This window comes from Adelges cooleyi, unplaced genomic scaffold (genome assembly GCF_023614345.1).
Source record: "Adelges cooleyi isolate 19-005CV unplaced genomic scaffold, UGA_ACOO_1.1 ACOO_flye_CR_arks_rails_tigmint_CR_PRNA_9, whole genome shotgun sequence".
NCBI lineage: Eukaryota > Metazoa > Arthropoda > Insecta > Hemiptera > Adelgidae > Adelges > Adelges cooleyi.
The window spans coordinates 10,804,848-10,827,643 of record NW_026096579.1 but is presented as its reverse complement, the minus strand read 5'-3'; the positions used below and the strand labels follow the sequence as shown (position 1 = coordinate 10,827,643).

Genomic DNA, 22,796 nt, shown 5'->3' with positions numbered 1-22,796 from the left:
ATGCCGTTGGGCAACCGTATTATCTTAAATCGTTGATACTGTATAGCAACTATAATTTCTTTACAATGTGGTATGGGCTCTTATTGACTGTACATTGTTCAGTTTTAACTGCCAAGTAGAACTGACCGGAGTAAACTATTCAGTGTTAGGAAAGGAGAGACCATAAGGAATAAGAGAGCCATGTACATTTTTCCATTCAATTTTGTCTGTGGCGTCACGCAGCACGCTTGTGAGCTGCATACTAATCATACAATGACGTTTTTGACGATAATAATTGTATTATTGTTATTTCGGATTCGGTAATAACTATTTTCATTGACCAATCGGATATCGGTCAAAGGTTGCTGTCTTTTCATTCGTTGATGTTGTCACGTGTACCAATTATATAACGTTAACAAATTTTAATTGTTTGACATTTTCTGATTTACGGATATTCTGTTCACCGGATATTGGTAAAATGTGATTTTTTTTACCTGCGGAAAGTATTATTTTGGTCCGTGGTCGAATGGACAATATTGAATATTGCTGACAAGTTTTGTTTGGAGAAGGTCGTCATTTATACCATATTACGCTAACATAAGATATTGTCCACCATTATCGTGATTTTGGTTTATTATTTGTTTTACATACTGTGTTCTTTACTTAACGATATTTTTTGGCATTGGAAGAATATTGTTATAATTATTTCATCGTTGCCTGTCGGAATGCCTTTATCTCCGCTCACATCTAGCCAAGTCCGAGCATTTTTGCCCGTTGACACGTGGACTGAGGTTTGTCACTTCTTAATCTCTACTAAATTGTTAGAAAAAAATTGTACCAATTTGAACTCAGACCTTTGCGATTTAAGCCGACGACTTATGTTACTTATTGTTTTAAAAATGTTACTGGTTAAACAAAACTAAAATGAAAGTCGCTTCAATACTCTAATTAGTCCCTTGAGAGGAGATATACATTTAAAATGATTGTTATTACTTTAACGATGCATACTTTATACAAAGTACTTAGGCAGGATCGGCCTGGCTCCTATAGGGCCTCGGATTCTAATTCTCTAAAAGGCCCCCAAAAACAATTTTGTTTGTTCATTTTGTATTATTTTACAGTTTTACCCTAGCATCCCACATAATGTGTTAAATGCCCTCGCCCCAGGGCCTCGAAGGCTTCCATAGTTGGGAGCGTTGGCCGCGTTCTCGACCTTGTAGCGTTAATCAGGCCGACTCTGTACTTACTTCATATACTTGGGTCTGAGGTCGAATGTCTTCAAGGGAGGAGCAGCTGTAACGCTCATATTTCACCTGACCGTTACGTCTCGCCCCAAACAGGTAGTGACTGTCGACATATGCACAGGACAATGCAAGTACTCTGTACTTGTATATTATATGGACCTCCCCTATTTTTTTCAATCTCGTAGGGTAATTACATAAAATAATTTACACTACACATTAATACAGTTACTAATAAAATTACTGATTATTTGCCCCCCCCACGTCTTGCCACTACCTGCCACTCTATAGGACAGCAGGTCACCAAGTATTTTGGCCACCGCTCACTCGGCGCCGTTGTTTCGCTCTGCTAAACTAAAAATATCCAAGGTTTACTGGCTACAGTCTAGGAGGATGTTACAGGTTTAACTTGACTTAATGGCGCAGACACGGCATACTCATCTGTTTCTGCTAGGATCCGTATACTTTAGTCTTACTGATGGCCGCTTTATTGTCTAGCCTAGCCGGCTAGCCAAGTAGGATCGTTACAGTACAGAAATAAAATGTAGTTGTAATTTTATAATATATTTACCTACTCAATTTTTTTTAAAAGTAACTAACTATTTATTCTTTTAAAAAATTAACAATGGATTCTAAGGTCATATAAAATATTCAACAACACTTAAATAAAATTTTAATAATCAAAATACGGAAAATAAAAAAAACAAAACCGAACTATTATTGTTATGGTGAGATTTGTTTTACTTGGACATTATTTTTAGAACTAGTATTTAATCATTAAGATTTAATATTTTTTATAAATGTCCAACATATTACCAATAAAGTTTGCCATGTAATACGATTCATTGCCTATATTATAGTAATTAATAACTTGTCACTAATAAATTTTATCTTTGTGTGACTAAATATAATTTCTTTATTGAATTAATAAGTTCATGTATTTGACATCAACTAATCTTGATGGTAGTAACTGAGTTCAGCGGTTAGTTTTGATAATGATTAAAATATTACGTTATATAATATCTGCTACCAAAGAAAAATGTTAAATATATCACCGGTTTAATCTAACTACATATGGATAACATTTTTGTTATATATTTTAAACAGTAAATAAATACCAAGTTTTCCAGAAAAATTCCTATTAATTTCACTTTTTACTTTTTATAATTAGATTGTAATTAAATAGATATAAATTTAATATTTTTATTTTTATAGGTTGTTCAACTTCGGAATACTACACATAAAGACAATAGTGTATTCTTTATTTCTACTGAAGACAAAATAAATAAGAAAACTGTAGACTGCAATAAAATTAAATTACAGTGTAGCTCTTATGAAAAAGTTGATAAATTTGAACTTATGAAAATTGTAGCAGTGGAAATTGATGGCAATTGGTAAATTATTTTAAATATCCTCATTAATGAATGTAACAAAATTCTATGTGATAGATACCTAGCTATATATTTCATTGGTTTTTACAATCCATTTGTTATTTTAAACTGTGCTAACATTTAATTTTAATATAAAAATGTGTAATGCCTATGTGTATTGCGCAGTTGAGAAAAATGCATTTTAGTTTTTGTGCTGGTGTCTTCTTTTTTGGAATGCAATATAATTTTAGATTGCTTTAACCATTTTTATAATGAATTCAAGGTATTTGGTTTCCACTAAATTGTTCAAAAGACCTAGTTCAGATAAAAGGGTCCGTTAATCAACTAACTGCTTTATGTTTGCACTTCTTTTCTTTAATCAAAAAATGTGTTAAGGTTGTTTTTTTGAGGACTGTTTGACTCAAATGTTTTTGTACCATAACTATTTTAAATATTTGCTTTTCTCATTTCGGCTGCTTATTGTTCTTTTATTGATTATAACTATTATATTCTCATTATAATTGGTTTAATATATGTGTAAAATTTATACATGCCTTACATTAGCTAATTTGTATTTATATAATTAAATATTTTGTTCTTTTAACATTGCAGGTTAAGAGGAAAATTGTTAAGCCATAATGAGTATCAGTCTGACAACACTATAATTGAATTGATTGATGAGGGATCGATTTACCGTACTAAAATGGAGAATTTATATACCCTTCCATACTATTTTCTATATGATCCTTTGGTAACAAATATTTTTATGGTGTCACTAGTGCTCGTATAAAAGATTGCAAAAAAATATTGAGTATTGAGTATTAAACTACTAGTGTAATTAAATATAATGAGGGTCTGAGTGCAATAATGATCAAGTATACGAAAATAGAAAAAATATAAGTTACTAATAGAATCACAAAGTTATTTTAATTTTTTGTGAAATACTGACATTACATATTACAATTTTTTTATGGCATTACAAAAGTGATCTATTAATAATGCATATTTATTCTATTTTAAAACTGATTTGCTTTAAAGTAAGCTGTTAAAATTTTAATAATAACTAGAAATTTAAAGTCAAAATATCGGAACTGTTGTATTAATTCCATTAAATAGTATGATGGATAGATCTTTATCGCATGTTGCACTTCAACTGTAGAAATTAAAAAATAAAATTATTTTTGTTTTGATAATTCTAGTATTTCTGTTATTTGAATATGTTGAAGCTTTTATGGATTGAAATATTATTTGGGTAATTTTCAGATGTATCTAAATAACTTCTATTATTTTCAGAAGTAAAACATTTTATTTGAGCACTAAAATTTTTAAAAAATTATTGATAAAAAAAATATTCACACAAAAATTTTTGTTATATAGGCACTTCCAATCAAATTTAAAAATACTGTACCCAAAAACTCAACATTTAGGATAAAACCTTTGCTTTCTGAAAGTGTAAGTGACTTAAGACCTTAAATTATATCATTACAGGAATTAAATATTGTAAACTTTTTTTTGTAGGAACTTCATGAGGGTTTTGTTATTGTTGATGTGGATGGTAATGAATCAAGTACTACTCAAAATGAAATAAATCGGCCTCCTTTGAACATTAAGAATCTGTTAGTTCATCATAATTTATGTTTTGGATAACTATTTTACTAAAATATTTTGATATCTTAGTTATCTAATAATGATATTGTTATTTGTCGTTTTCTAGGTTAAGTTTTAACAAAGTTACGCCTTCAGTTAGTAAAAATGATACTAAGTTGACTAACGGATACTGTAACGGTGTTTCCAGGTATGTTTTGATAGATTAATACTGTGCTTATAGATATTAATGGTTTAAGTTTAAAAATATAAAAACGGATAAATTAATTGGAGCTCTTAACCAGTAACAAACAAAAACATTTAGTATACTCTTGTCCATAATTTTAGTCCTTGAACCTAACCCTACGTTCTGGGTGGAGCAATGGCCATTATTTTAATATGCTTTACATGTTTTTTTCAATTTGTCTAAAATGTTTTAATGCCTGATTTTAACTATGTTAGTTGTATAAAGGACACATCTTTACTATGTTATTATGTGATATGTAATATAATAAGTGTATCTTAGGTCAAGGAGGGCAAAAATGAGTTATTGGACAACTGAACAATTAAATTAAAACACTTAATACTGTGTTAAAATTAAAAAAATAATTATTTCCAGGACAATTATTAAAAATGTTACAAATAATCAAGAAAAAGATGTATATATAGCCTAATACATAATAACAACTTAAAAGCTCATAGACTTTTCTTGACCCAAATCGCCAATCAGTATATTCTAGAGGTCCCTATTACACGTGTAGTTATAAATAATGTGTATTAAAAAAATTTATTTTTGTTATTAATTTTAGTTTCACGTTTAATATCTCGTCTATTTAATCATACAAACTCAAACACAAGTATAATTGTGTAAATACGTTAACTCAAACTAAAATTTTTGACAAAATACATTTTTTTAAATACACGTGTATGTTAATTACACGGGGTTCGTGTACACGTTATTTAAATTACACGTTTAAAATTACAGGCACTAGTATATTCCAACAGTCCCGTGACATTCAAAATATTTAAAAAAAATTATAAAATAAAATATTGTGATTGGAGAATTTTGGGTTTCAGTTCAATCACATGAGAACCAACTTTTAAAATAACAATATCGGCTAATGAAAAAAAATTACAATTAATTTAAGTGTCGAGGAACTATTATTGGGGTGGTTTTTTTTATATATTTTATACTGTACTCAGCGGTTACTTGAAAACCATTTTTTTACGTGGCTGCCGAGTCACTTCTTATTGTGTACAGAGTATAATGAAATTTTTTCTCTCTTATTAGATTTGTTTATTACGTTGTTGTTTAATTTTTATATTTATTTTTAGTGTAAGTGATTTACCAAGTCTGAGAAAAGGTAGTTTCAACAGTATTCCTAAAAAACAAGAAATTCCATTTGAAAAAGGAGATCATTGTATTATTACTCATTATGAAAACTTAAAACTTTTTTATGTTGCTAAAACCATTAATCAAATGCGTGTCAACAACGATATTTTAGAACAAATTGAATTAGATGAAGGTATGCTCAAATTTCTTAATACATTTTATTTGTATAGTGCACAATGGCTCTGTGATTTAAACCCATAATAGTATACTTTTTATAATTATCTTATTTAACTGTTTTAATTAACTGACTGATAGACAGACAATTACCTTAATTGATCTATTAAGTTAGGTAGGTGTATAAGCCGAGGACTGGAATGGTAATTTTTCAAGTTGCCTGTATTATATATCATAGCCTTATGACTGAACTAATTGCAAACTGTTCTCAAAATTGTCAATGAATTATTAAAATAAAAGTCTTATAAAACAAATTATTATTAAGTCCTATTAAAAGCTACATGATGATGATAATGGTTTTGATTAAAACTATCATTGAAGAAGGAGGGGGAATCTTTTTAAATTTTGTTAAACTTCGAGCACTGGCATTGGCTGCAGTTACAGTTTTTTCTGAAAAAAAAAGACTGCACGTTTATATGTTTGAAGTCAGATGGGACTAATTAGATATTCTCTAGTTACAAAAAATAAAGAAAAATGCAAAATGTAGCGAAGCTTAATTGAGAGAGTGGTACAAAGTTGCTATGGTGAAACTAATGCACAGGATTGCTTGAAGGTTAATGGTGCTCTACAATATTTAGTAACATCAGAGAAAAATTATATGGGATGGACTAGTCATATTACAATATCCCGACCACTTAATTACCACTTACCAATTTTATAAGTGCTTTTTCTTATTATCTACAATATTTTTAGGTACAAAGTTTATATCTTAAAGGCAAAACACAAATTGTATGTTATACTTTTAAAGAAGCTAAAATTTGAAATAATGAATTTACAAAATCTTCATGTTCAGTGTATTATTCATTATCAGAACTCTGACGATTAAACAGTAGTTCTGAAGTAGGCCTGAAACATAAGTATTTAGGTTCTATAGTATTGAAAATGTTAGATATTTTAGGTTATCCCTATATTTAAACATTGACTTTGTCCATATCATAAATATTGTCAAATGAGCTATAAAATAGCAAACCCCGTAAAATCTTCTAAACATTTTATGTCTAAAATATTGTAAATAATATATAATTATAATTCATACTCATTGTAATTGTTTTTTTTTTTTATAGTAGGTAAAATTCCAAAACTAAACCCTGTAGTAGGTGATACTGTCACAGTTTATTCATCAGAATATGGTATGCGTTTTCGAGCCATTATTTTAAAACCAATTTGTAACGATGAATTTGAAGTTTATTATATTGACTTTGGTAATAAAGAAGTAGTATCTTCTAAAAATATATTTAAAATCTCTGATAAATTTCTGTCAAAGGTAATTAAAAGATATCTCAAAGTCTAGTTGTATTATAATTTATATATATTGTGACTTGAAAAATGTTTAATTTATTTTTAGAATGGTTCAGCTGTTGAAGTTGGAACTAATCCACCCTCTGATTTAAAAATAACCCCTGCTATAGAAAATATGTTTAAAGAATTTATCAACACTGAAACAGAATTTTTAATAGTGGTATTAATTTTAAATAATTTATTTGATGAGAGCTTAAAACAGTATTGTCAAATTGTTGAATAAATGTATTGGTTTTCTTTTTTTTAGGATTATGTTAAAACGGATTTAGATCGCTTAGAAAATATAAAATTAAAAAATGTTAAAAATGGATTATTTATTAGCAGTCTTGTAATGAAATGTTTATCAGGTATGCTACCAAATTATATAAAATTATTATTTTTTTCTCAAATTAGTTAGAACTAATTTCTATAATTTTCTAATGTTAAAGATGAAAAAGAATCTGCTCAAACAACACAAGAAAATCAAAACAAAAATACTCAAAACAATTCTATACATAATATTACTTACAGTGAAAAAAATGAAAATGAATTAAGAAACGGCGATTCAGTGTTTGTAAAACATTTTGAAGATTCAGCTCATATATTTGTTGTGAAAGATGTTAAAGCCTTCAACAATTTAATTGGCACAATTATCCAAGATGAACGTTAGTTGAGTATTTCTCACATTTAAAGACAAATTTTTTTTTGGGGAAGTGGAAATATATGTATCTTACCATTTTAATTCTATTTATATTCACACATTATATATTTTGTTTGATATGATCATACCTATTTTATTTTCAGTACATTGTCCTGAATCTAACTTTCAAATAGGTAATTTGGTTAAAATTGTCTTGCCAAAATCAGAGTACCGGGCAAAAATAATTAACACTAATGGCAACGAGGTTCGTGTTAAGAGTCTTGATTTCGGAATTACTGACCAAGTTTCTACTGAACATGTTTACAAACTTTCAGAAGAGTTAAAAAAGGTTCGATTGTTAAATTTTGAGTTTGTTATTTCAAAATTAGTTTTGAGCTGTCTTGTCAGTTTTTTGTATTTTTCATTAACTAACTATAAATTCTTTTATACATTTTACTTTAGATTCCTCCATTGATTAAAACAATTGGACTAAAAGGGCCATTTATAAAGTGTAATACATCAGTATTGGCTTTTGTTGACAAAATAGAAAATATTAAATACACTTTGGTATGTTACTCAAATTTAAATTTATGTTTGGCTTTCTTTTCATTATTAGTTTTAGTTAATCTAATTATGCAAAGGCTGATAGTCTCACCAGGATACCAGCAAATCCCGCTACGCCTTGTTACTTTGTAGGGCCTTTTTCGATTCGCTACTGAACACGTGCAAATATACAAGGATATAATATAACAAGGACCAAGTCAATCGTAATACCTAATAATAAATAATAATTTTAAATATTTCCCTCTACTCAAAAAAATAAAAAGATAAAGAAAAGCTAAAAATCTTCTTTTCATGTTCGGTCATAGTAGCTTGTCATATATAGTAGTAGTTATTACTTCCCATCCCAGTATTCTGCCACCGTACAGCATTGTCATTCATGTCATCGACATCCTTCGCTGTGCACTCATCATTAAGATTAGGGCATTCAAAAACATGTCTTTCATCCTGGACATCTCCACACTCGCACTTGTCATCTTCGGCTTATCCTTATTTTTACATATTCTTTTAAGTACGGCTATATGACACTTTTATTCGGTTTATGGTTCTCCATATACTCCATGGAAGAGTTTTGTCTTTATGTAATTCTTGTCTTGTCTTGTCCTTGGGTCTGCTCTCCATTTAAATCCTATCAGTTTTCTTATAATTTCATTCTGTCTAATGTTAACCCAAATAGTTTATTGTATCACAATGTGCCAGGACAATACCTTGCCATAATAAATGCACATACTTGGGTCTTGGATAGGTTTTGTTATAAGTGGTTCTTTTTGTAATATTTTCCTAGCCCTCCCTAGTATACTTTCTATTTTATTTTTAACAATTTCAAATTATCTTGTGCCATTACCACCAAGTCATCCGCATAGATAAAATGTTCTGCCTCTTTCAATATGGTTGATCATTTGTATAAACTTTAAAAATTATTGGAGCCATAACACTAAAATAATTTAAAAGCACTTAAATCCACAAACACTGTTCCAGTTATTATTTATGAAAATGTATGTTTATATTTATTTTAATATTAATTACATTTACCAAGGTTAAAAAAAATTTGTATTTAATTTGTATGATAAAAATAATATAAAGGAATACATATTTTGTACAAGGTATAAAAGCGAAGTCTTCCACGAGTGAGTTGCGTGTACTTATTGATAGTTTTTGGGTCCTTTATTTTTTATATTTTCTCAGTAACAAACATGTGGCCTATCCGCCTCTGCAATTATATGAAGGTGAATTAATTTTTTTTTTTTGTATTCATGTTAAATATTAGAAAATATTATTCAATAATATTTTCTAGTTTAAAATTATTATTATTATTTCATAATAAATAATTTGATTATCATTTATAAACTAAAAAAGCCAGAACAGTTGGGTGGTTGGGGTATAGTAGGGACAGTACATAGTGGAGTCGATGTAGTCACAGTATTGTTGAATTTATTATAACTGAAAACTAAATAAAAATATCTTATAATTTAGGAATTTGATGAAAAGAACCCAAATTGTCTTAATGAAGCAGTTCTAAGAAGAGAAGGTTCATCTGTAAGCCTTATTGATGAGATTGTTAAAGCTGCTGAAAATCAAATAGAAAATAAAGGTAAGTATCATATTGTATTAAGCATTAACTAAATCAAATAATTGTTTGAAATTGGTCAATGTTAATACATTACCAAAACAATATTCAACAACAGATACTGTTCTAAAATATCAGAGTTTCGTGAAGGTGTTTTTTGTGGTTAAGATACAGAATGAAACAATTTCAAATGTTTCATAACAGTTCAAAAGATTCGTCGTTTTGTTTATCTAGTTTCAAATATTTATTGATTTCCGATAATAAGTACCAAAACATGTAAAAAATTATGATAAAAATTGACTTAATACATTACCATTTAGTAGCAAATAATTTCCATTTTATATTGCAGGTGTTTATTATCCAAATATTTGATAATTAAATAAAATAAATTAAGAACTTTACTCGGAACTTACTTTAAATTTTTTAATTTTATTTGTAAATATTTTAAAGTTTCTGAACTTAATTCGGAATTTTTTTTAAATTATTTTTTACAACTGTAACATTTATTCTGTTTTACATTCTTTTTTAGCCTTTGTTGAAGCCTAAATATTTTACGTTATTATTTTTTGAATTGCTATTGTTTTCTAAATTATCTATTAAATGTTCACTAGTTATTATAATATTTAATGGTTTTACAGAATCCAATTCAAATTTAAAGATAGAAAAACCTACAAAATTAGTAAAACAAAGTACATTAAGTAGTGGAGATATTTGCGCAATTACTTATTTTCAAGATTTTAATTGTATTTATGTTGCTAAACTTAAGAAAGAAGATTCTAATTTCCAATTGTGCAATATTGATATAGTTGCGGAAATAATGAATAATGAAGAAGGTAAATTACCATTATGTACTATTAGACAGTAGTAATTATACAAATAATACTTATGTAATTTGTTTAAAATTGTCAAACTGTGAGTTAGATGGTATTGTGATTCATTTACAAGAGAAATGGCCTAAAAAAGAGCAGTCACTATCAGCTCTCTGGTGATGGATTAACGACTTATTATGAGAAGTGAATAGTGTTGAGAAATTATTCCCTTGGGGGAAGGGGAGAGGCAGCAAAGATCCTAAATGAACCACTGAAGCTATTATACTAAAAACCCTTATAAGGAATTCATAAAATACATTAATTGGTATTATTAAAAAAAATGTATTTAAACAATTTATTTAAATAGGCATTGCAGTAAAAACTGAACCTAAGGTTGGAGAAGTCTATAAAGTTAAATCGCCTTCAGATAATCAATTTTATCGTGGAAAAATAATAAGTATAGATAAAAATACAAGTTTTGAAGTATTTTACATAGACTTTGGAAATACAGAAAACGTTAAAACAAGTGATATATTTGAACTTGAAGTTCAATTCAAAGAAATGGTATGTCATAATTATTTTTAATAAAACAAGCTATCTATTTAAATGAATGAAAGTTAATCTTTACGGTTGTGCTTATGTTTTATATATAGATAGACCTACCAGTTCTAGTTGGAATTAAAGTTCACCCAAACACAAAAATAACTGAAAAAATTAAGAATCTATTTTCAGATTTAGCAGACGAAAACATTCCTCTAATAATTGTAAAAAATAAATTGTTACAAATGTATTTATTAAACTTATTAAGTACAAATAATTATTTTTTAGGAGTTTGAAGATTGTGTTGTTAACAAAGTACAATATGTTCGTTTAAAGTATCTTGATTCTGAAGAATATGTAAATGATAAAGTCTTAGACGAATTAAAGAATCAAAAAAACCCATTTAAAAGTGGTGACATTTGTCTATTGACACATTTTCAAGATTTCAAAAATATATATGTATCTAAAGCAATTAAATGTAGTGAGAATAATTATGATTTGCACAATATTATAATGGAAGTAGCAACTATTACTCCGAGTAATGGTACGTATTAAAAAAGTAATCACATAACATTATATACTAAACACAAAATTCAAAAAAACAAAGAAAATTATATGGGAGACTAACCTAAAAATTTCACTTTTTCACATTTTTTTCAAATCTATAATTTGCTGTAATATTTTTTGAATACTAGTTATTATAGTTATTTATAGAATATTCAGCCAAGTTTATATTTTATGTATTTTAGTATGTTAAGTATTGTTAGGTATGGCAAAAATTAAAGAATTGATTATTAATAATACTTATTTTTTTACATTTCAACATACATATTTTGTATATTAAATAAATAGTTTGTTATTTATTTTTAATTTACAGATGATTTATATGAAAATCCTGCAGTTGGAGAAATTGTTATTGTTAATTCTATTTTGTGTGGGGGGGTTTTTAGAGCTGTCATTAAAACCAAGATGTCTAATGGTCTTTTTGATGTCTTATATATTGATTTTGGTAATACTGAAATTGTGGAGCCTTCTCAGATTTTTAAACTCTCAGAATATTACAAAAACCAGGTATTGTATTATGATCTTCCACATTTTCTTACGAGTAGCTATGAAATTTTAGCATGTTTGTTTTATGTTGAATTTTTAAAATTAATGTTACATTGTCATGCTGTAATATTGTTCAAATTATAGCACTTTAAAAAAAAAAAAAATGTTACAAGAAGGTTTTCTTGTAATTAAATGTGGATTAGATCAGGGAATTTTATGAATGACTAAAACCTCAGACTGATGAAGTGAACATGATATTATAATGTATAAAATACATGATACCAGACAACAGTAGATTTGAAAATAATATAAACCATAATTTGTTTAATTTAATTTTCGATATTTATTAGTTTTGTAATCTTACTCAATAAAAAACTACTATATAAATGTTTATCAATTTAATTTTTTTTGTTTTAGCCTTGGTTAGCTATTAAAATCGGACTCAATATTAATCTCAATGCTATAAATGATAGTATTAAAGACATATTTGAAAACCTTTCTCAAAATGTAGAACCATTGATAATTGTAAGTGTTGATTAATTATACGATTGAATAATTTATAATCAGTCTAAGCTAGTTTTTTAAAGGTTTTTGTAATTTTATTTAGGAATTTGATGACATGTCTGAAAACGGATTGGAAAATTGTATTCTCAAAAAGCTTTCGGATGGTCATAACTTAAACGATGAAGTATCAAAATATATACCATGCGAGGTACCAGTAACATTAGGTAAACAATGATATTTAATAAAGCTACTATTGACCTAGCTGTCGAAACCTTAAAAAAAAAAAAAAATTACTATCTGGTTTTAGTTAAAAAATTATCCATAAAAAACTAGTAATCAAATAATGTACTTAAAAAAAAAATTATTTTCCATATTGTTAGTGTGATATAATACAGTTAAAAATAAAATAGAAATACTAACTGAACAAATTATAATCAGATTTGATCACAAACTAACTAGATTTTAATATACTTTTTTTCAAAATAACATAATTTATTTTTAATTAAAAGTATAGCTTTTATGATTTTTAAGAAAATAGGATAATTTTGAAAATTTAAAATAACAAAATAAATGTTTATCTACGATTGGGCTAGTCATAAAAAAAGCCAATTTGTCAATTGTCTGTCTAAAAAATGTTGTAAAAACACAATAATCATTTTTTTTTTTAAATTGTAATTTTACAATACACCACTCCTTGCATTAGATATTGGCTGGCGACAAAAATAATAAACAGACTTTTTTTTGGGAAGTTAAAGCTTGCTGTATTTTAATGATTAAGAAAATCACAACTCTTAGGGTGTTTTTCTCTATTTCTTTAGCAACAAATTACTTTATTAGTCTCCACTTGCACGCACAAACTAAAACATTATAATTTCTGTTTAGCTAATTGTGATTATAATAATTATTTTTCTAGCACCATATTGATTTTATAATTTACATATTAACTAATATATTGTTTACAATGACCAAATTGGCCAATGCTTAATGCATAATATGTAAAAAGTTTTATGTTTTTAATTATTTTTTAGAACAAAAACCAACAATGACACAAAAAGATGTTGACAAAATAGTATTGAATGAAGCCATTATTACTGATTCGACGACATTAGCATTGCCCATAAATACAATTTTAAGAAATAATGAAAGGGTCATTATAAGATACTTTCATGACACTGATAACGTATATGTTAGTAAAGAATCTGAACTAGAAGCTTACTATCAATTAATTAGTGATAGTGAAGATAAAGGTGAGTTTTATATTTGTTATATGTTTAATAAATCTAGTTTAATATTATTAAAATGTCAATGCGTAGTTATTATTTTTATTGTGTATATATATATACACAACGTTAAAACTGTTGTTACAAATATAAAAAAGTTATTTATAAATAAAATTTTAAATATATTTATTTATTTATTTATATGGGGCATTATGAGTCAAACCACGCAGTTATCGGGACGACCTCAACATTTTTCGAAATTTTTTTTATCAATTTTTGGTCCTATATAAGACCTACATTTTTTTTGAAACTTATCACTCATATTTATCCCTAAAATATAGGTTTTTAAAGTTATTTTTCTTGAAAAATTGATTTCAATCAGTTTTAAAATTCTGAAATTTTTATCCTAAAATCAGGGACTCAAATCAAATTTTTTCGTCTAATAACTGGAATGGGCCGAGATTTATTTCTGTTTTTTTAGTAATAAATTATTTATTTTCAAAATCTGAAAAAAAAATGTATAATTTCAGTTTTTTATTTAAAAAAACAAAACGTCCTAGTAAATTTAGATTTTTTGCATATTTTGGGATTAAAAAGTGAAAAATGTGCCTTTGAATAAAATTCAAAATGAAACTATACATTTTTTTTTTAGATTTAAAAAAAAAATATAGAAATAAATCTTTGCTCACTTTTTGTCATCAGTCCGACGTTCTCGTCGGGACGATGATAACGTGGTTTGACTCAAAATTCCCCGTATACAGGGTGATCAATCTGATGTAACACAATCTTTTCTCGGAAAATACAAATATCTTGTAAATCATTTTTTTCTTTTACTTTTAGGTATATACTTTACTATATTTTTTAATTCTTGTTACAATTTTTACTTTTATTGCTTATGTGTAAATGACCTATTTCCCATTTAATTTCCATATTTTGGGAACAATTTTGATAGGTGTGAATTTTTGGGTACAGTGTACATGTTCAGCAGACTTGTAAGCTATAAATATATTAAAGGTTCAGTTCAATCTATAGAGTAGGAAAAATTGGTTTGTGGCCAAATGTCGTAAGACTGTTAAATCCCATTTAAATTTCCACCCTAGTGGGGCACTTGTTAAAATAATTTTTTTTTAAATATTTTTTTTATTATATTTAAAAACTTTTTAGGGGGCGTCGAGGTTAGAATTAAAAATCGACTTTTTAAGCTCTCATCTACTACAGGTGTATTCAAATGTAAATTTTGGCAAAAACTACCTGTTTATAACTGAAATTTAAAAATTTTCAGATATAACGAATGAAGTAAATCCTCAAGTGGGGTGTATTGTCAAAATAGCCTATGCAAACTTAATGTGCCGAGCGAAAATTCTTGAAATAAGGAACGGCGGTAGTATGCTTAAAGTTCAATTTATAGATTTTGGAAATGTGGAAGTAGTTTCATCTAGTGATGTATACCAAGTTTCTGAAGACATAAAAAAGGTTTGAGTTACTTTATAATCCTAAGGTTGTTACTCTGAGGTTAAATGACTTCAGTGATTAAGTTTAAAATTTGATTTATAAATAACTTGTTTATGTTTGTTTTTATCATAGATTCCTAGCCAGGTTTTTCATATTGGATTAAAAGATTTACCATATATTCAAAAAACAGATAAAATTGAGACTTATATTGCAGACAGACAAAATATTCACATGTATATTGTGTGTATAATATTTAAAGTACCTTAAATACTTTTTTAATATATTATATAACTTCACTTTTACTATTAAGGTGTATGATGAAGATAATCCTAACGGTCTTAAAAAAGCTTCATTGAGATTAACAGAAACTAATGATGATGTTTTTGAAACAATGTGTATTGATTTAGGAATACCATTCAATAAGCAAGGTAATTAAAATTGTATACAGTCAATAAAGCTTAACAAAAATTTTAACGGTATATATCTTCTTTATATATAAATTTCTTCTGTCCGCGTGTAAGTATGCAAACTCCTCTTAAACGGCTGGACAGATATTTATGAAATTTTGTGTGCGCGATTAAGTTAATTCGAGAAAGGTTTAGATTCACAATTTGATCCGATAGAACATGTTTTTAATTTTAAATTAATTAAATGATTAATTATGATTCTCAATAGTATCAATAGTTATCTATACATATCTATGGTTTTTCATGCCACAGGGATACAGTGATCGATCTGATCACCTGATTATGTGTCTATTCTAATACACGGGCAACACCGGGTCGGGACAGCTTGTATATGTATACATATATATATATATATATATATATATATATATATATTTATTGAAGTAAAAACTAATATACATAACTGAAATAAATTAAAAATAATATCTAAAAATTGACGTTTTAATAATTTTAAACTAGTTTTATTAAAAATTTAACAAATATAAAAACTCACTTTTATCTTTAATAATATCACTAACTATATAATTGTAAACGTGTTGTTAAGATTGATCACTAACATATACATTATCAGTATCTTTATAATGTCATAGCAAACGATAAAGTAAATTTTAAACTGAGTATTTTTAAAAATATGTTTAAAAGATTATCTTTTTTTTAGTAATTGACATTCGATTTTGTAATTTATGTATGAATACAATTATTTTTATTTAAGTTCATAGAATAAAAACTTGTTTTTATTTTATTTTTCTTTGTTATGAAATATTTTATGATATTTTAAAACCCCAATTAGTATTAATATTTTGATTCTCATTCTCTGTTAGATACAAATTTAAACAATACTTAACATTTTTAATTCTAATATTTATATGTATATGTTGGGGAAAAATGTATATATTCGATGTTCCAACGTTTAATCAGCATGCATAAAGTATTGACATTATGAAATGATGACTTTTTAGCAAATAATAAATTATCAGTTATACATTTGATACTCGGATAACTTACAACCTCAGCTAAATGCTGTAATGATACAATGATACAATTAACGCATTTAGATTAAGCCTCTGCACTATGAATGCTTGATCAGTTTCCTTTAGTGTTCCACAGGGTTTTAACGCATCAACGGGTTTAAAAGATTTGTTCTTACGCCGTAAAGATGTGTTGTGCCGTCCACAGCCATGTAGCCAGTTTAGCCAACCCTGTTATTTATATTTGTTTAAATATAATATATATTTAGAAAAGTCACCTTTTAATGTAATGTGCCTGTTAACATTTTTTTAAAATTATTTTAACCTTTTTTTTTTGTTAAATATTGAGTTAAAAAAATGAATCGTTTCAGAAAAATGTTTGACGAAAAATGATACAGAAGATGTAAACGAAGTTGTATTTTTATGTGCTTCTGAATCAGGTGATGGGCCAGATGCTGAATTGAATAATGACGATATTGTTTATTGTAGTCATTTTGAGGACTTCAATAACTTGTACATTTGTAAAGGGTCTTGGAAAACTGAAATACCAAATAATTACGATGTAATGATTGACTCTTCAAAACCACAAGGTAATGCGAGTTAATTTTTTTTATAATATTCTAAACAAAAAATATAATAAGAGAAGAGCGGATTCTTAGGTTTTTGTATTCGCTTTCTGCAGATCAACGGGGGGTAAAAAATGTAAATGTAAAAAGGTAATAGTATAATATTTTGCCTATTTTTGCATAATTTAGAATATTATGAATATAATATAGATAATATTGATGTATTATATAATGTAAATAAATATAGAGAAAACAAATTATCTATTAAGTATTATAATGTGTTTTTATACTAACTATTATTTAACGTTTTAGGTATTAAACTAATTACAAATCCTAAGCTTAAAGAAATCGTGAGAGTGAAATATGAAGATGAGTTTATACGCGGTGAAGTACTTGCAAAAAGAGACAGAAATTATAAAGTGTTTTTAATTGATGTTGGAAAAATTGTAATTGTTGATTCTAATAACATTTTTGAACTACCTGATAGACTAAAAAAAGTATGAACTTGAGTATGGTATAATGTAAAATTAGATATACTCGAGTGTCTTTTTTTTATTAATAAAATTACATTTTTTTCAAGATCCCTGGATTAGCCAAGAAAGTTGGATTAAAAAATATCAATGATCTTCCAGTAACTCCAGCTGTGAGGGAGTATTTTAAAAAATTATGGGATAAGGGAGCAGAAATAGTTCCATTAATTTTGGTAAGAATTAATTTTTTACATGTTGTTAATATTATAATCATAATACTGGTAAAAATAATTGACATCATGGCCAGACGGGGTAAGCTAACAGTGTCGTTACATAGTTACTAGCAGAACATTGACAATTATTTAGACGCTAAGAAAAGAATCTGTTAACATTTTTCTTTTATTGACTTATGTATATTTTTAATAGAAATGTAATGTTGGCCAAGCAAATTATTTGGATTCTGTCGAATTGAAGAAGAAATGTTCAGGTCGAGACATAATTGATGAACTAGCTCAAATTGCTCAAAATAAAATGGAAACTAAGCTTAATGAATCCTATGAATCCTATGAATCCAGTAATAGCTCTTATACCAAAAGTATGATGTTTGTGAACTCAACATTTTATCGATGACTGTAGTTAAAAAATAAATGTTTTTGCTTACAGTTCCCTTAAGTATTTTGTATCCAAAAAGTGGTGATAAATTCGAGTTGTTGTTTGCTAACAATGTTGATAATGTCATGGTACGTAGTGTTAAATTATATGAACATTGTAAGGAAATTATAAATCAACTAAAAAACGAAAAAAGTAAGTATAAATAAAATATAGATGGTATTAATGCATTAACATAATCATTAAATAATTTTTTTTTTTTTAAAACATTTTTTATAACCTCACCATTATTTCACATGCAAGTTTATTATAAATTGTTATGAATGTTTATAAATTGTTAGCATATTAGGATTACGCTTTTTGATAGTTATTCTTAGTTGTTATAGTCACTTATAATATAGTGTTACACATTTATCACATTTTATTATGTATTTGTGTAACACATATTTATACACTGTAGCTGTCTATAAAATATTAACGTAAAAGTATAAATAGGATATTGTTTTTGTCTTAGAAGAAAACTTGGTACCTGTCTCACAACCAAAGATTCATGAAGTATATGTAGTTTATTCTGAAAAGTTTAAAGGAATGTGCAGAGGAAAATATCTGGGACCAAGTATTGAAAACAAGGGAAAATTTGCATTAAGCGATAACGCAACTGTTGAGTATATCGCAAGTGATAATATATGGGTATTGCCTGTTGCTTTTAAACCAAATAAGGTGAATGAATTCAAAAATACTTAAACTAGGTCAATTAAAATATTATATCAAATTAAAAAAACGTATTTACATAATATGTAATGTATATGTTCAATAAATGTACGTCTACAATTTTAAAAATGTAAAATGTTTTTTAGGTGCCAATTGTGGTTAATAGAGTTACTTTAGCTGGTCTTAAAAAATGTAATAACAACAAATTATCACAATACTTTGAAAGTTATATTGGAAAAACTGTGATTGTAGTAAATATACTTTCTACATAAATAATACAACTTCAGTAAACTGTTTAATTAGCACTATATGTATTAACTTATAATTTCAAAATTCAGGAGTTTGAGAGCAACAATGATAATAAGTGGTATAGCCAGGTGACATTGCGTGAACCAAACAGTAGAGTTTCTATGAACGAGGAAATTTTAGATTTAATGAATACAAATCAATCGTGTTCTTTAATTCAACAAAGGCTTCAAAGAAAAATAAGTGGGTTTTAAAATGTTTTGTTACAGTAAGAGTAAAATTAAATATTAAACATATATATATATATTTCAGTTAATCCAGTGGTGAGTAATAGTCTTTCAACAAAATCGACACATCCCATTACAAGTGGTTCTTCTGTGCTATTAACACATTTTGAGAACTTCCATTCCATTTTTGTTCGTGATGGCTCGATTGAAGCTCTAGACAAAGTTCGACTGTTTAACAGAAATATGTTAGCATTTTACAGACAAAGTAAATAAGACTTACCATTTTAGTTGAACATTTTATTTTAGTGCATTTTTACATTATTTTCAAACTCTCTAGAGAACAGTACTGACAATGAAGAAAATATAGCTATTAATGAGAAAGTTTGTGTATCATCTTCAACAATTATGTACATGTACTCAAGAGCTGTTGTATTAAGCAAATCTGGTGATAAATATTATGTCAGGCATATAGACTATGGAATTGAAGAATATGTTAGCAGCAATGATATATATAAATTGGATGATAGTTTTAAAAAGGTATTCAGAATTTTTAATATCTTACTTGATAAAAAGAGCAAATATTAAAAGAATAAAAAATATAGGAAAATTAAATATAAAATAAAAAACTATTGTTAAAAGAAAATAATAAACTTTTATTTAGTTTTGATTTATATTTGGATGTGTAAATTTTGAATAATTTATCAACAAATTGAATTGTTATTCAATTCAAATGTACATTTGTCTATTAAAAACATTGAAAAAACATTACTATATTACAAGTTGTTATTTGGATGCAAGCCTAAGCAATTAGCTCATTTCTCTAGGAAAAAATAAAAACTATTTCACTTTACAGGAGAATTTTTTTTTAAATAAGAGTAAAAATGTGGTTGATAATATATCTATTGTTATTCTAAATACAAATAATTTAATGGGTTACCTACATAGTTTTAATTATTGAATTTGTCTTTGTTTGTTGTACAGTTAGATGACATTGCTATAAAGGTCCAGGTGCAAAACATACCTAAAATATCTGAATCTGAGTTAAATATTGTAAAAGAGTATGTTCAAAAAAACATCATCACGCCTAGTGTAGTTTTTAATATTGTAAGTTAATTTGAACAACAGTTTTGTTTTATTCTTTTTTCTAAAATAAATTTATAATGTACATTATGTACTAGATATGCATTTATTTGTATGTGTTTATTTGTTAGGAATTTAACGAATTAAACCCACACGGACTGAACGATGTTGTAATGAAAATGCAATATAACAATAAAGATTTTGCTGATGAAATAAGGAATTTGTTAAACACTTCTAAATTGAATATTCAATCAAATGGTAACTAATAGATAATTTATTTTTAACTGTTAAAGCAATCACTGACAATTACAAGAACCCTATAAAAAAACCAATAAAAAAAGAAGCAGACTGCCTAATATTCTTAGGTTGCCATGGATAAGACGCTCCATACTGCTCAGTATTAGAGTACATAGTATATACAATTTTTTAACAGTATTAAAATACTGATATTCATAAAAAATAATTATGCAAATAAAATATATATATATATATTACTTCAAGTAGCCAAGTGTGGTCATACATTTCACTTAGTCACAATGAATTATTGTATTTTTTCGATTGTCGTGTTTTTAAAAACCAAACAGTGCTGAGAATATTGATAATTAATAAGTGTTTAAAATTTGTTTTATAAATTATTTGATGTGATGGTTTTATTTATTTTTAAAGGAAACCCTGCTGCAGTTGGTTCAGAAAATGGTAATCAAAACATCAAACCTCCTTTATCTCCTTATCTAGCTAGGAAGCATATTTTTAAAAAACATTAAAGGTAAATTTATGATCATAAGTATATTTTACCATAAGATGTGACGTTATCATTATTTTAATTTTTTTTATACTTTTAACATATTTTGTATTTTCTATGAAGACGACTGATTAGTATATAATTGAATGGTTATATAATTTATGTTGCATTATAATAAGTTTGTTTTCTTACATTGTATTCATGTTTTAACCAAACAATTGTTTTTTATTGTTTTTAATGATTTAGTTGAAGTTAAAAAATTAAAAATAATAGTAAAAAAGTTTTAAATATTTTATACCTTTGTATGTATTGCTATTTCTTAAAAGTATTAGTATGTGTATTTATTATTGTACAAAGAAAAGTAAACAATTATTTGTTTTCATAAAGTATGATATAAAAAAAAAAAATATATGTAAATAACATTTTTGATGAAACAGTTGAATAATATTATTTATGTACATATATATATGATCAAATAAAAAGTGATTTCAATAAAACAGTATTTGATGTTAAAAAAAAATGATTTGACTTACAATTTTTTTACTAACCTAACGGGAAGAAGTTTCCCACCTCTGCTGCCCATGTCTAGTCTAGAGTTATCACTGTGTTTGGAGGTTCCAATCTGATTTACATAGGAAATCACTCGACGGTACGCATCGCATATTGTACTAGTTATATAGAGGTAAGTGCACTCTCCCTGGTTTACCGAGAAAATCGTTAGTTTAAGTCCCATCTTACACAAATCGCCTATTGTGACAGAAAAAAAACAACATAAATACAAAGTATGTGTAGAGTTATATTTATTATAAATATGTGGTTGGTAGGTACCTATAATTGGTATTTAAACAAACGGCGAACGGATAAAGTATAATATAGGATGTAGGTACTTTACTAAAGCATTGTTATAAAACTTGTGTGCTCGAGAATTTCTATAATTTATATTTTATACTTTAAGAGAATGCTTTATTGCAAATAAAAAAATTCCAAAAAAAAAAAAATAATTGTACTAGTCCCGTTTTTGAACTACACGATGAAAACGTATATATTGAGTGTCCAATTCTATGAAAAAAGTCTTATCGATTTTAAAAATGTCCATCTTGATATTTCACTACATTTTAAAATATTTAAGCTGGCGGTAACATTAAAAATTGGTAAACAAATTTCAAAAAATAAGTACTCATTTATATGTTCGACAATTTTTTTTTTGGGGGGGGGGGTTTGCTGTGGCTTACTTTTTTAATCAATAGTAATTAGTAGCCTAGCCTTAGTACATCCTCATGAATTGAATTTTTCATTAAACTAATTTTAACTTGAAAAGTAATTAAATTTTTCAATTTCAAGAAAGATT

General features: G+C 26.7%; 1 protein-coding gene across 4 annotated transcripts; it reads left to right on the top strand.

Annotated features, from left to right (window-relative positions):
- Window positions 1–65: 65 nt before the first annotated feature.
- LOC126846351 (uncharacterized) lies at window positions 66–21,673 on the top strand. Of its 4 annotated transcripts, none has more exons than XM_050585680.1 (39): window positions 66–770; window positions 2,436–2,614; window positions 3,203–3,341; window positions 3,968–4,042; window positions 4,109–4,206; window positions 4,305–4,385; window positions 5,510–5,700; window positions 6,806–7,005; window positions 7,087–7,200; window positions 7,288–7,387; window positions 7,469–7,684; window positions 7,824–8,008; window positions 8,122–8,226; window positions 9,694–9,811; window positions 10,426–10,620; window positions 10,964–11,160; window positions 11,250–11,360; window positions 11,425–11,680; window positions 12,014–12,207; window positions 12,604–12,711; window positions 12,794–12,914; window positions 13,719–13,937; window positions 15,075–15,128; window positions 15,193–15,383; window positions 15,495–15,602; window positions 15,673–15,790; window positions 17,169–17,387; window positions 17,676–17,860; window positions 17,944–18,066; window positions 18,260–18,428; window positions 18,497–18,637; window positions 18,957–19,162; window positions 19,300–19,404; window positions 19,492–19,642; window positions 19,712–19,891; window positions 19,964–20,163; window positions 20,608–20,730; window positions 20,838–20,964; window positions 21,373–21,673. In XM_050585680.1, the coding sequence occupies exons 1-39, from the start codon at window positions 705–707 to the stop codon at window positions 21,468–21,470; spliced, it is 5,766 nt and encodes a 1,921-aa protein (XP_050441637.1). In that variant the 5' UTR covers window positions 66–704; the 3' UTR covers window positions 21,471–21,673. The 4 variants fall into 4 exon arrangements, with proteins under 4 accessions (XP_050441637.1, XP_050441640.1, XP_050441641.1 ...); XM_050585683.1 differs by having other exon boundaries at window positions 13,746–13,937; window positions 21,373–21,672; XM_050585685.1 differs by lacking the exon at window positions 66–770 and adding an exon at window positions 1,845–1,948.
- Window positions 21,674–22,796: the final 1,123 nt, after the last annotated feature.

Bases quoted from the DNA above. Each gene is read 5' to 3' on its own strand.
- LOC126846351 (XM_050585680.1), top strand. From the start codon at position 705: ATGCCTTTATCTCCGCTCACATCTAGCCAAGTCCGAGCATTTTTGCCC. The intron at 2,615-3,202 runs GTAAATTATTTT...TTAACATTGCAG, and splicing joins GTGGAAATTGATGGCAATTG to GTTAAGAGGAAAATTGTTAA. The intron at 4,043-4,108 runs GTAAGTGACTTA...TTTTTTTTGTAG, and splicing joins AACCTTTGCTTTCTGAAAGT to GAACTTCATGAGGGTTTTGT.